Source organism: Stenella coeruleoalba (assembly GCF_951394435.1).
Source record: "Stenella coeruleoalba genome assembly, chromosome: 2".
NCBI classification, from domain to species: Eukaryota; Metazoa; Chordata; class Mammalia; order Artiodactyla; family Delphinidae; genus Stenella; species Stenella coeruleoalba.
Window position 1 is genome coordinate 149,167,086 of NC_137147.1, and position 15,172 is coordinate 149,182,257.

Consider the following 15,172-nt stretch of genomic DNA (forward strand, 5'->3'; position numbering starts at 1 on the left):
CATTGTTTGCAAATATTTTCTCCCATACTGTAAGTTGTCTTTTTGGGTTTTTTTTATGGTTTCCTTTGCTGTGCAAAAGCTTGTAAGTTTGGTTAGGTCCCATTTGTTTATTTTTATTTCTATTGCCTTGGGAGACTGATCTAAGAAAACATTGGTACGATTTATGTTGGAGAATGTTTTGCCTGTGTTCACGTCTAGAAGTTTTATGGTGTCATGTCTTATGTTTAAGTCCTTAAGCCATTTTAAGTTTACTTTGTGGAAAAAATATGGAGTGCTTCATGAATTTGCGTGTCATCCTTGCTCAGGGGCCATGCTAATCTTCTCTGCATTGGTCCAATTTTAGTATATGTGCTGCCGAAGCGAGCACCGGGTAGGTGTGATTATCCCAAGTTTTTAGAACATGAAGTTGATATTCAGAGAGCTTTGATGACATGCCCAAGGTCCCACAACCACAATTTAAATAAAAATTTGGTTTCAAAATATGCGTTTTCCTCTTGACATTGTCCTGACTTGTGGTGATTTACTCAACTGAGTTGCTTTGCTTTCTTTCTTTGGCTTTTTTTTTAAGCGGGGGAGTAAGGGGTAGAGAGTTTGGGCACAAGGGAGCATGATTTTTTTTTTTTTTAAGTAAAAATGATTTTTTTAATTTTATAAACATGAATGCATCTTAGTGTTTCTAGAAGGTAGGTTAACTAGATAAATTTCAGGGTTTAAAGACACACACACACACACACACACACACACACACACACACACACACACACACACACACACACACACACACACACACACACACACACACACACACACACACACACACACACACACACACACCCCTTCTCTTATGGTTTATAAATGATTCTAAGGACTGTACTGATTGAAAGATTATGGTGCCCTGACCTGGACAGTCCAAAACCCGATTCTGTTCTCTACCCCTTCTACACAGTCATGGATGACACACAATGATACCATCAGTAGAACAAAATATATGGCATTTATTAAACATGTGACATAGGTTATAATATCAAAGTAGAGCATGCTTGAACAAATCACTCATTCCTTTCACAAAAACACCAATTAATATCAAAAACATTAAGTGATTAAATTTCCACAACATATAAAATTCTCTTTCAGTTAAAGTGAGAAAGAAAGAAAAAATAAATCACAGGTTGAATAAATACAGTGATTTCAGCTGGCCCCTTAAAGGCATAAGGCACAAAGTAAACCAAGGGGTTAGCACGTCAGAATGAAGCGTGTCTGCCCACATGAGGACCGGCTGCAGCCGTGGCTCCCACACCCCTGCACAGGTCCTCGGCACCTGCCCCTTCCTTCCCAGCGTCACATTTCCCCATGTGCCTGCACTCCTGCGGACAGGCTTCCCTGTAGCAGAGAAACACCGCCTCTAATACTTCTACGGGTAAATAAAACCTTCATGCTGTAACAAATGATCCTGGCAATAAGTAACATGAAATTTCAAGGTAATGCCTTATTTCCTCCCAGCCGAAGTCTAGTAAAACAGAAAATAGTGAGGAAATTCTCCTGATAGGACTCAGTGTCCGCATGGAAAGCTAATGACGGCCCAGTACAGCAGGGTACATACACTGGTTGGGTGTTTGAAATATGACCTTGAAACCTCTCTCTACTGCCTTCCCCCTCCCCCTCCACTTTCCTTCATGTTTAAGAAGTGGATCAGAACCTCAGCAGTTTCCACTGCAGCTTAAACAGTGTATAGGACGAAGCAACAGTCACCCTTTCCAGACTTCAAGCCGCAGGGTTCCAGGGCCTTTGTCCATCAGTGAAAAGTGCACGTCTCCAAGTGCTTAAGTCAGAGTTTTCTTCATGGTTAACTCCAGGACTCGTGTGTATGGGGTATAATTCCTGGAAGCCACTGCGATCTCACGAGTCCTACCTGTTTGGCTGAGAAATGAGAAAATGCAGTCAGGAATATGAAACAAAACTTACCGTATGCTTCACGTGGTAAGATAACTCTAGGAAATCCTTTTCAACACTTAAAAATAGACTGCAGTAATGTAGTTGAATATTTCATTTAAATATTATGAGGGAGGGAGAGAAAACCATAATTCAAAAAGAGTCATGTACCACAATGTTCACTGCAGCTCTATTTACAATAACCAGGACATGGAAGGAACCTAAGTGTCCACTGACAGATGAATGGATAAAGAAGATGTGGCACATATATACAATGGAATATTACTCAGCCATAAAAAGAAACAAAATTGAGTTATTTGTAGTGAGGTGGATAGACCCAGAGTCTGTCATACAGAGTGAAGTAAGTCAGAAAAACAAATACCATATGCTAACATATATATATATAGAATCAAAAAAAAAAAAAGATTCTGAAGAACCTAGAGGCAGGACAGGAATAAAAACGCAGATGTAGAGAATGGACTTGAGGACACGGGGAGGGGGAAAGGTAAGGTGGGACGAAGTTAGAGAGTGGCGTGGACATATATACACTACCAAATATAAAATAGATAGCTAGTGGGAAGCAGCCACATAGCACAGGGAGATCAGCTCGGTGCTTTGTGACCACCTAGAGGGGTGGGATAAGGAGGGTGGGAGGGAGACGCAAGAGGGAGGCGATATGAGGATATATGTATATGTATAGCTGATGCACTTTGTTATAAAGCAGAAACTAACACACCATTGTAAGCAATTATACTCCAATAAAAAAAAAAGTACATTAGTGGTTGCCAGGGCCTAGGAGAAGGAGGGGATGGAGTTTGACTGCTAAGGGGTACAGGGTTTCTTTCTGGGGTGAGGGAAATTTTCTAAAATTAGATAAGTGATGCTGGTTGCACAACTTTGTAAATATACTAAAAACTATTGAATTGCACATTCTAAAAGGATGAATTCTATGCTATGTGGATTACATCTCAGTAAAACTTATTTAAAAAAGAAAAATATGAGGGACCATTATTTTTAGCAATTTCTTTAAAAAGTTTTATTGGAGTGTAGTTGATTTGCAATGTTGTGTTAGTTTCAGGTGTACAGCAGAGTGATTCAGATATACATATATTCATTCTTTTTCAGATTCTTTTCTCATATAGGTTATCACAGAATATTGAGTACAGTTCTCTGGGCTATACAGTAGGTCCTTGTTGGTTATTTATCTTATATATAGTAGCGTATGTATATTAATCCCAAACTCCTGATTTATCCCTCCTGCCCACATTTCCCCTTTGATAACCATAAGTTTTCAATACCTGTAAGTCTGTTTCTGTTTTGTAAATAAGTTCATCTGTATCATTTTCAAAAAATAGATTCCACATGAGTCATACCATATGATATTTGTTTTTCTCAGTCTGACTTACTTCACTTAGTGTGATAATCTCTAGGTTCATCCATGTTGCTGCAAATGGCATTATTTTATTCTTTTTTATGGCTGAGTAATATTCCATTGTATATATGTACCACATCTTCTTTATCCATTCCTCTGTCAATGGCCATTTAGGTTGCTTCCATGTCTAGGCTGTTGTAAATAGTGCTGTAATGAACATTGGGGTGCATGAATATTTTCTAATTGTGTCTTTCTCCAGATATATGCCAAGGAATGGGATTGCTGGATCATATGGTAGTTCTATTTTTAGTTTTTTAAGGAACCTCCATACTGTTCTCCATAGTGGTTGTACCAATTTACATTCCCACCAACAGTGTAGGAGGGTTCCCTTTTCTCCACACCCTCTCCAGCACTTAACTGTTTGTAGACTTTTTGATGATGGCCATTCTGACCGGTGGTAGGTGATACCTTACTGTAGTTTTGATTTGCATATCTCTGATAATTAGTGATGTTGAGCATCTTTTCATGTGCTTTTTGGCCATCTGTATGTCTCCTTCGGAGAAATGTCTATTTAGGTCTTCTGCCCATTTTTGGATTGGGTTGTTTGGTTTTTGTTGTTGTTTTTTCACATAGAGCTGCATGAGCTGTTTGTATATTTTGGAAATTAATCCCTGTCAGTCACTTTGTTTGCAAATATTTTCTCCCATTTTGTGGGTTGTCTTTTCGTTTCATTTATGGTTTCCTTTGCTGTGCAGAAGCTTTTAAGTTTAATTCGGTCTCATTTGTTTATTTTTGTTTTTATTTTTTAATTTTATTTTTTTATTTAAGTATAGTTGATTTACAATATGATGCCAATCTCTGCTGTTCAGCAAAAGTGACTCAGTTATACACATACAGGCATTCTTTTTTTATATTCTTTTCCATTATGGTTTATCATAGGAGATTGGATATAGTTCCCTGTGTTATATACATTAGGACCTTGTTTATCCATCCTATCTATAATAGTTTACATCTGTTAATCCCAAACTCCCAGTCCTTCCCTCCCCCAATGCCCTCCCCCTTGGCAACCACAAGTCTGTTCTCTGTGTCTGCGAGCCTGTTTCTGTTTTGTAGATAGGTTCATTTGTGCCATATTTTAGATTCCACATATCAGTGATATTATATGGTATTTGTCTTTCCCTTTCTGACTTACTTAGTATGATAATCTCTAGTTGCATCCATGTTGATGCAAATGGCATTATTTCGTTCTTTTTTATGGCTGAGTAGTACTCCATTGTATATATGTACCACATCTTCTTTATCCATTCATCTGTTGGTGGACATTAGGTTGTTTCCATGTTTTAGCTATTGTCAACAGTGCTGCTGTGAACATAGGGGCGCATGTATCTTTCTGAATTATAGTTTTGTTTGGGTACATTCCCAGGAGTGGGACTGCTAGATGACAAGGTAATTCTATTTTTAGTTTTCTGAGGAATCTCCATACTGTTTTCCATAGTGGCTGTACCAACTTACATTCCCACCAGCAGTGTAGGAGGGTTCCCTTTTCTCTACATCCTCTCCAGCATTTATTTGTAGACTTTTTAATGACTGCCATTCTGACTGGTGTGAGTTGGTACCTCATTGTAGTTTTGATTTGCATTTCTCTAATAATTAGTGATGTTGAGCATCTTTTCATGTGTCTACTGGCCATCCATACGTCTTCTTTGGAGAAATGTCTATTAAGGTCTTTGGCCCATTTTTCGATTGGGTTGTTTGTGTTTTTGTTGTTGAGTTGTATAAGCAGTTTGTATATTTTGGAGACTAAGCCCTTGTCTATTGCATCATTTGTAAATATTTTCTCCCATTCTGTAGGTTGTCTTTTCATTTTTATATGGGTTCCTTTGCTGTGCAAAAGCTTGTAAGTTTGATATGGTCCCGTTTATTTTTATTTCTGTTGCCTTGGGAGACTGACCTAGGAAAACATTGGTATGATTTATGTCAGAGAATAAATTCTAGAAGTTTTAGAAGTGTTATGGTGTCAAGTTCTAGAAGTTTTATGGTGTCATGTTTTATGTTTAAGTCTTTAAGCCATTTTGAGTTTATTTTTTGCGTGGTGTGAGGGTGTGTTCTAACTTCACGGACTTACATGCAGCTGTCCAACTTTCCCAGCACCACATGTTAAAGAGACTTATTACTATTTTATATTCTTGTCTCCTTTGTTGAAGATTAATTGCCTGTAGGTGTCTAGGTTTATTTCTGGGCTCTCTATTCTGGTCCATTGATCCATATGTCTGTTTTTGTACCAATACCACATTGTTTTGATTACTGTGGCTCTGTAGTATTGTTTGAACTCTGGGAGAGGTATGCCTCCTTTTGTTTTTTCCCTCAGGATTGCTTTGGCAATTCTGGGTCTTTTATGGTTCCATATAAAGTTTTGATTGTTCTAGTTTTGTGAAAAATGTCATGGGTATTTTGATAGGCATCGCATTAAATCTGTAGATCGCTTTGGGTAGTATGGCCATTTTAACAATATTAATTCTTCCAATCCAAGAGTATGGGGTATCTTTCCATTTCTTTGGATCCTTTTTAATTCATTAATGTTTTGTAGTTGATAGCGTGTAAGTCTTTCACCTCCTTGGTCAGGTTTACTCTGAAGTATTTTTTTTGGTGGTATTTTAAAAGGTATTTTTTTTTACATTCCCTTTCTGATATTTCATTGTTAGTGTAAAGAAATGCAACTGATTTTTGGATGTTAATCTTGTATTTTGCTACTTTGCTTAATTCATTTATTTGATCTAGTGATTTTTGTGTGGAGTCCTTAGGGTTTTATATATATAGTATCATGTCATCTGCAAACAGTGACAATTTCACCTCTTCCAATTTGGATACCTTTTTTTTTTCCTTGTCTGATTGCTGTGGCTAGGACTTCCAATACTATGTTGAATAGAAGTGGTGAGAGTGGGCATCCTTTTCTTGTTCCTGAATTTAGTAGGAAGGCTTTTTGCTTTTCACCGTTGAGTATTATATTGGCTGTGGGTTTGTCATAAATGGCTTTTATTATGTTGAGATATATGTTCCCTAGGAGGTGGATCCAAAAAGTTATTGCTGCGATTTATGTTCAAAGAGTGTTGCCTATGTTTTCCTCTAAGAGTTTTATAGTGTCCGGCCTTACATTTAAGTCTTTGATCCATTTTGAGTTTATTTTTGTGTATGGTGTTAAAGAATGATCTAATTTCATTCCTTCACATGTAGCTGTCCAGTTCTCCCAGCACCACTTATTGAATCCATTGTATATTCTTGCCTGCTTTGTCATACGTTGACCGTATGTGCGTGGGTTTATTTCTGGGCTTTCTGTCCTGTTCCATTGATCTATATTTCTGCTTTGCACCAGTACCATACTGTTTTGATTACTGTAGCTTTGTAGTATAGTCTGAAGTCAAGGAGCCTGATTCCTCCAGCTCCATTTTTCTTTCTCAGGATTGCTTTGGCTATTTGGAGTCTTTTGTATTTCCATACAAATTTAAAAATATTTTGATCTAACTCTGTGAAAAATGCCATTGGAAATTTGATAGGGATTGCATTGAATCTGTAGGTTGCCTTGGGTAGTATAGTCATTTTGATAATATTGATTCTTCCAATCCAAGAACATGGTATCTCTTTCTATGTGTTTGTGTCATCTTCTATTTCTTTCATCAGCATCTTACAGTTTTAAGAGTACAGGTCTTTGTTCTCCTCAGGCAGGTTTATTTCATTTTTTTTTTCTTTTTCGATACTATGGTAAATGAGATTGTTTCCTTAACACATTTTTGACTGGAGGCATATTACGGCCACAGGTGTTAGTTTCTACAAAAATTCGGGCTTCCCTGGTGGCGCAGTGGTTGAGAGTCCGCCTGCCGATGCAGGGGACATGGGTTCGTGTCCCGGTCTGGGAAGATCCCACATGCTGCAGAGCGACTAGGCCCATGAGCCATGGCCGCTGAGCTTGCGCATCCGGAGCCTGTGCTCTGCAACGGCAGAGGCCACAACAGTGAGAGGCCCATGTACTGCAAAAAAAAAAAAAAAAAAAAAAAAATCCCCTGGTCAATAATGTGTTAATTTCTCTTTCCGATCTTTTGTTGTTAGTGTATAGGAATGCAAGAGATTTCTGTGTATTAATTTTGTATCCTGCAACTTTACCAAATTCATTGATGATCTCTAGTAGTTTTCTGGTGGCATCTTTACAATTTTCTATATATAGTATCATGTCATCTGCAGACAGTGACAGTTTTACTTCTTTTCCAACTTGGATTCCTTTTATTTCTTTTTCTTCTCTGACTGCCATGGCTAGGACTTCCAAAACCATACTGAATAAAAGTGGCAAGAGTGGACATCCTTGCTTTGTTCCTGATCTCAGAGGGAACTTTGCACCATTGAGAATGATGTTAGCCCTGGGTTTGTCATATATGGCCTTTATTATGTTGAGGTAGGTTCCCTCTGTGCCCAGTTTCTGGAAAGTTTTTATCGTAAATGGGAGTTGAATTTTGTCAAAAGCTTTTTCTGCATCTATTGAAATGATCATATGGTTTTTATTCTTCATTTTGTTAATGTGTATCACACTGATTGATTTGCGGATATTGAGGAATCCTTGCATCACTGGGATAAACCCCACCTGATCATGGTGTATGATCCTTTTAATGTGTTGTTGGGTTCGGCTTACTAGTATTTTTGTTGATTTTTGCATTTATGTTCATCAGTGATAATTGCCCTATAATTTTCTTTTTTTGTCTGGTTTCAGGGTGATGGTGGCCTCATAGAATGAGCTTGGCAGTGTTCCTTCCTCTACAGTTTTTTGGAAGAGTTTCAGAAGGTAGGTGTTAGCTCTTCTCTAAATATTTGATGGAATTCACCTGTGAAGCCATAATTTCAGTACTTGTGACTGGTCTGTATTTTCTGTTTCTTCTTGGTTCAGTTTTGGAACGTTGTATGTTTCTAAGAACTTGTCCATTTTTTCTAGGGTGTCCATTTTATTGACGTATAGCTGTTTGTAGTAGTCTCTTATGATCCTCTGTATGTCTCTTATGATCTCTTTGTATCCTTTCCATGGTGTCTTCTTTTTCATTTCTAATTTTATTGATTTGAGCCCTCTCCCTTTTTTACTTGATGACTCTGGCTAAAGGTTTATCAATTTTGTTTATCTTTTCAAAGAACCAGCTTTTAGTTTCATTGATCTTTTCTATTGTTTTCTTCATCTCTATTTCTGCTCTGATCTTTATGATTTCTTTCCTTCTACTAACTTTGGGTTTTCTTCTTTCTGTAGTTGCTTTAGGTGTAAGGTTAGGTTGTTTGAGAATTTTCTTATTTCCTAAGTTAAGAAGATTGTGTTGCTATAAACTTCCCTCTTAGAACTCCTTTTGCTGCATCCCATAGGTTTTGGATAGTCGTGTTTTCATTGTAATTTGTCTGTAGGTATTTTTTATTTCTTCAGTGATCCATTGGTTGTTTAGTAACATATTGTTTAGCCTTCATGTGTTTGTGTTTTTACCTTTTTTTCCCTGTAATTCATTTCTAATCTCATAGTGTTGTGGTCAGAAAAGATGCTTGATATGATTTCAATTTTCTTAAATTTACTGAGGCTCGCTTTGTGGCCCAGCATGTGATCAGTCCCAGAGAATGTTCCATGTGCACTTAAGAGTATATTCTGCTGCTTTTGGATGGATGTCCTATAAATATCAATTAAGTCTATCTAGTCTGTTGTGGCATTTAAAGCTTGTGTTTCCTTATTGATTTTCTGTCTGGATGATCTGTCCACTGATGAAAGTTGGGTGTTAAAGTCCCCTACTATTAGTGTGGTACTGTCGATTTCTCCTTTTATGGCTGTATTTCCCTTCTATATTGAGATTCTTGCCTTATATATTGAGGTGCTCCTGTGTTGGGTGCATATATATTTACAATTACGTCTTCCTCTTGGATTGGTCCCTTGATCATTATGGCCTGCCCCTGGAGCTCCTATAGGTAGTGTCCTGTTGCCTGGGAGTGCTGACAGGGAAAGAAGCTCTTGTGGTGGTCCCACCCTCTCCCTATGTGTCCCCCAATAATGGCACTTTGCCTCTGGCAGGCCCAGGCTTCTTCCGAATACACCCTCAGTTGCCACAGTCCAGCCTCTTCAGGCTGTTTCTACACAGCCAACCCTGGTCCTCTCCCTGGGTCTGACCTCCAGAGCCTGAGCTATAGCACCCAGCCCCTGCCCACACTGACCGACGAGTGTCTCAGGCTGGGGAGCACAGGGTGGCAGTGCCAACCTTCTGTGCAGGTTACTCTCTCTTTTGCCTCCCACAAACTTGTTACTGTGCTCTCCTCCTAGGCTCTGAAGCTCCCCCCGCCCATCCAGGCTGGTCCCCCTGCTGTGAGGAACAGGTGTGGGAACCTTTCCTTCTTCACAGCTGCCTTCCTGGACGCAGGCCCCATCCCAGTGCTTTCTTTTCCTTTTTCCTTTTGTCCTACCTGGTTATGTGGAGGTTTTCTAGCCCTTTCAGAAGTCTGAGGTCTTCTTTCATTATTTAGTAGATGTTTGTGACTCGTTCCACTTGTAGATGTATTTATAGTGTTTTTGTGGGAGAAGGTGAGTTTCCTCCACCATATTGATCCCCCTACCTGGAGCCAGCCATTATTTTTAGCAACTTTTAAAGGTTATACTAGGTATCCATGATTCAGAAAAATAAAAAAAAAAATGCATTCAAGGAACTCACAATTAGGCAGGAAAGATATGTATTTAAATAGTTGCAATGTGTTAGGTAATACATAAAGACATAAAAAGCTATACTGGATACTCTGCATTTGCCTGTTCAGATCCATCCCCCTTTCTCCACCCCACCCTGTGCCCTGGGAAGCTTACCTGAAGGTCAGCATCAGTGGGCTCCCTCAGCCTTTACCTTCCGGTTGGTTTGGACCAATTGGGAGATCAAGGGATGAGAGAATGGAGGACAGGGAGGCCAGGACATCTGTTCCCTCTCATCAGTCTGCAGCTTGGTAGTTGGCTACATTCCTTTAGCAAAGGCCATGCTCCAGCTCACCCCTTCATCTCTTCTACCAGCTTTCTCTCCCCACCTCTTCAGGCCCAGGCTGGAAATAGCTCCAGAGCAAGCCAGTGTCCATTTTTTATTTCCCTAAAAGCAGCCCTCAAATTTTTACAGTCCCTTCATTTAAAGTCTCTTCTGTTTCCCTTTCTGCCAGGACCCTGAGCAATACAAGAGCGAACATATGGGCAAAGTGATAGCAGAACAAGTTAGCTTCACTGGGAGGAAATTGGCCCAGGGAAGGTGACTCCTGAAGGATGCCTAGGCATTCCTCAGGTGGGTGAGGAGGAGATGGGAATTCCAGGCAGATGGACAGTACGGGCAAAGGCAAAGAAGGGTGAACACAGAGGCCATGGTGTGGAAAGGAGACACGCTTGGCAGGACTGAAGCAAAGAGTTCATGATGAAGTGGCAGAAGATGAGGTCGGGGTGGGGAAGCAGGGCCCTGTGTGCCCTGCTAAGGGGTTCAGAAGGGGACAGCGAGCCACTAAAGGTTTTTAAGGAGGGGCAGGATATGTTCCTATTTTTATTCTAGCAAGATCCCTTGGCACCGCTGAGGGTTGGTTGATTGCAGAGGCGTTAGTCTGGAGGCAGGAGGTGAATTAGGAGAGTTTTGCTATTTAGGAGGTGAGAGAGACCATGAGAACTCAAACTCTGAAAGTAGCACTGTAGATGAAGAAGCACGGAAAGGTTGAGATGATATTTGGGAGGCAGAATTAATGGGATTTGGTGACTAAGATGGAGAAAATATCCCATTTCTTTTTCTGCCTAGACACATAACTACCTTTCCTAGCCTCCCTTACAGTTTGGTAGGCCACTTGACTATAATGGGCAGAAATGATTTACATTACTTGCAGGTTTAGCCCATATCCATTTTGCAGTCACAGATGTTTTCCTAAAAGGACAATCGGAGCATATTACTGTTCTCTTTTCTTTTAACAAATTTATTATTTTTGGCTGCGTTGGTCTTCGTTGGTACACGCAGGCCTTCTCTAGCTGTGGTGAGCGGGGGCTACTCTTCGTTGCGGTGCGTGGGCTTCTCATTGCGGTGGCTTCTCTTGTGGAGCATGGGCTCTAGGCACGTGGGCTTCAGTAGTTGTGGCTCATGGGCTCTAGAGCACAGGCGCAGTAGTTGTGGCGCACAGGTTTAGCTGCTCCATGGCATGTGGGATCTTCCCGGACCAGGGCTCGAACCTGTGTCTCCTGCATTGGCAGGCAGATTCTTAACCACTGTGCCACCAGGGAAGTCCATATTACTGTTCTTAAAACTTTCCAAAGTCTCCCCCTTGCTTCCTGGATGGAGTCTAAACTCCTCTGCAGGGTGTAAAGGCCTCCACCTTCTACTGTTATATCTCCTGCCTGGCCTTGCTAAGAAACACAGCTCTCATCTACACACTGCTTCTCAGCTCTGCCATCCTCACCTGTCCCCTCTGCCTTGAATGCTTCCCTCATCAAGTTGATCTGATGAATTCCTGCCTATATTCCAAGATTCAAACCAAACATCACCTCCTCTGTGACAGTCTCCCCAATTCCCTGCAGCAGTGATAGAAACTATCAATCATTCCTTTCTGTGTGCTCTGTTTCCTTGAGCAGCACTTCTCAATTTTCTGCTTACACAAGGTTCACTTTTGCTAAACTTTCCCATCAGTAATACCTCCCATTACCCTGAAGTGATTTTCAACTATGGTTGGGAGACAACTTCTTAATAGGGTGTATTAGAAGCTTGGGGGGAATGTTAAACTTCACATGTCTCTCCCCAAGAGATTCAACATTTCTTCCATGCTTTCCTCCCCTTGAAAATGACTGTCACAGAGGCTTGTGACACACTACTGGAAGCATCTCATTGCACCCACTGGTCTATATACATTCTCTGCTAGTTATAATTTCATGAAGCGTGAAAACCATATCTTGCTTATCTTCATGACCTCAGCAGCTCGCTCAGGCCAGGCACAGAACTATCACTACACAGATGGATGACACAGGGAACCAGAGGACGACGGATTTCAAGGAGTCAGTGTCACCTTCACCTGGCACAGAGGAATCCGCAAGATTTGTCAATTCAGGGCTCTTCAGTGGCCTGACCAGGTAATTTAGTGGAGTGCCAGGGGCAGGAGCCAGATGGCAATCTGTGCCAACTCCTGTGCAGATGCCACAGAACAGAAATAGTCTCTGGTGACACTATCCTGAAAGCCCATAAAATTCAGAAATATTGATAAAGATGAACCCTCTGGTTTCAAAAACAGGCTCTCATATCCTCCCTTTCAAAAAGAAGTGAGGTATTTTATTTAGTTGAGCACTAGGAAACAATGGGTTTTTAAGAACACAAATAATGTCAACCCCAGAATGAAAATTCAGCCATTTCCTAGCCACATTAAGGCTATTGTTAACCTTTTATTAATCCATAAAGGGGCAGTTCCCTTGGGGGAAACAATAGCAGAGGCAGCAAATAAAGCTTTGACAGAAAGCTACTTTGTGTTTTGGGTTTTACAACAGAAATATGAAAACGTAGGCATTTTAAAGCCCTTACTATGCACTGGGCACTTAAGACAACAAGGAATATTTCTCATTAAATTGTACCTATTAAGACATAATTTATGAGTTCGCTGGAAACTGAGTTTCACTAAGGAGCGAGAGAAAGAAATCTTTTTTTTTTGGTGTTCAATATTTTGTTTTCCACTTTTCTCTTTAAATGAAGGCTAGCTGACCTAAAATTGCTCTCAATGGCTTTGATTAATATATATTGAACTTTCCAAATCAAACTCGAGTTTCTCTTTTAAATAGGTGTTTAAAAGCCCCTGAAATCATGGTTGAGTGCCTTCGCACCTCTTCCCTCTCTCCTTGCTTTCCAGAAGTCTATGCAACACAAAGATGAGATGAAGGAGGGGGAGAATTTGAGAAGAAACTGGAGGCAGGGATGGGACTGAGTAGCTTAGAACACTGGTCTCCAGGAGGCTGGTGCAGTGGGAGTGGAGAGGTGTGAAGCAAGTCACGAAGGAAAAAGCCAGCCCCGTACGAGTGAGTGATTCCAGGACAAAGCAACTCATGGCTCAAAGGTGACTGCAGAATACTGAGCTTAGGCAACAGGAGCAGTGGTGGCGGCATCAACAGAAATATGCAAACGTGGTCACTACACTGGGCAATTTATGCCTGTATCTTAATCATCTCAGCAAGTTTAAGGAGGAATTACTGGCAAAATCTATCTTCCATTTGGTAAGGAAATAGATTCAAAGGGGTTAGAGATTTGTCCAAAGCTATAGATATAGCAAGAGGCAGATCCAGGACCCAGACCCAGGTCTAATTTCCAAGCCACCGCTCTTAACCACAACTAGAGGATCTGACTTTGATGGGAAAAAACGATGTATTCAGCTATAGATAGGGTGGGTATGAAGATCAAGTGGGGCCCAGCAGGCGGCCAGGAATGAGGACTTGTATGCAAGAGAGAGGTCTGAACTACCTGACAGCGCAGCCACAGGGAAGAAAGAGGTAACTCCATGAGACTGGATGCCATCTTTGCAGGAACAAGTGCTGCCAAGATAGAACCCTTAGGAGCACCCAAGGTGGGGATCTGGGAGCAGAAAGAGGAGCCATCCAAGAAGATGCAGGACAGACCAGGGAAGTAGGGAAGGAACCAGGAGAGGAGAGTCCCACAGGAAGCAGATATTCTTCTGCTTAGGAAGAACCATCAAATGCTACAGTGAGATGGCTCCATTCAACAAATATTGATTGAGGGCCTGCCTGGTGTGAGGCCCTGCTCTTAAGTCAGTCCCAGGAAGACTGCAGTTAGTGACATAGATGTAAATCCCTGCCCTCATGGAGCTTACCTTCTAGTGAGGAGAGAGAGCATAAACACTAAGAAGCAAAACGTAAGCAAGACTTGCCTCTTTAAAGTCCTTTCTCACTTGGTGTGGACCTGTCATTCATTCTGCCAGTGAATGTTTATTGAGCATCAGGAAAATGCTAGAGTAGGGGATGGGAACCTAGGGTTCTTGTCCACAGGAGTGCACAGTGCTGGCAGGGACAGGGAAAGTGGTTAGGGAAGGGGACAGGGTAATACAAGGGGCTTAATGGCTCTATAAGAAAAGGCTGATTTCAAAGTTTTTCAGGAGCACATAAAAATAGAGCAGCTCTAATTGTAAGTCAAATGCTATTAGCAGTAGCATACCATGTAAGACTTGCAGGTATATGGAGAAATGGGTCGTAGGTGCCATACTGCTTTACAGGAGTACTGGGCTTTGTGCCCAGTGCCTGGAACACACTGGGATGCCTCTGATGTCACAGCTGACAGAGACCTCATCAATCACTGGGGCTTCCAGAGTGTCCAGAGGGTTCCAAACCACTAATAGTTTAATTGAAGAGCTCCATACATACTGAAGCACTATCCACTTGATTAAGCTATCAATCCATTTAATGAAATCACTTAACAGCCACCAGAATAAATAAGTTAATGTCATAGCACACTCAAATTTACTTATATTTGATACAGTGTCTGGAACAGGATAGAAAGCCTAGAAATAAACCCACACACCTATGGTCAACTAACCTATGAAAAGGAAGCAAGAATGTATAGTGGAGAAAAAGACAGCCTCTTCAGTAAGTGGTGCTGGGAAAACTGGGCAGCTACATGTAAAAGAATGAAATTAGAACATTCTCTAACACCATACACAAAAATAAACCCAAAATGGATCAAAGACCTAAATGTAAGGCTGGACACTATAAAACTCTTAGAGGAAAACACAGGCAGAACACTCTTTGACATAAATCGTAAATCACAGCAATATCTTTTTGGATCTACCTTCTAGAGTAATGAAAATTTAAAAAAATAAACAAATGAGACCAAATTA

The 15,172-nt window shown here is 40.7% G+C and overlaps 1 protein-coding gene and 1 long non-coding RNA gene across 6 annotated transcripts in view; one reads left to right on the plus strand and one right to left on the minus strand.

The window, feature by feature from the left end:
- The window catches only part of LOC307182121, a 75,427-nt gene that overhangs the window by 22,107 nt on the left and 38,148 nt on the right, over window positions 1–15,172 (plus strand). For all 4 annotated transcript variants that reach the window (XR_013827121.1, XR_013827122.1, XR_013827123.1 and 1 more), the window contains exon 2: window positions 8,055–8,126. This is a non-coding gene — a long non-coding RNA (uncharacterized lncRNA). The remainder of the gene's footprint in view (window positions 1–8,054; window positions 8,127–15,172) is intronic.
- The window catches only part of MYZAP (myocardial zonula adherens protein), a 117,563-nt gene continuing 103,366 nt past the window's right edge, over window positions 976–15,172 (minus strand). For both annotated transcript variants that reach the window (XM_079913272.1, XM_079913271.1), the window contains one exon: window positions 976–1,917. In XM_079913272.1, the coding sequence (XP_079769398.1) occupies window positions 1,821–1,917 (97 nt within the window). In that variant the 3' untranslated portion in view covers window positions 976–1,820. The remainder of the gene's footprint in view (window positions 1,918–15,172) is intronic.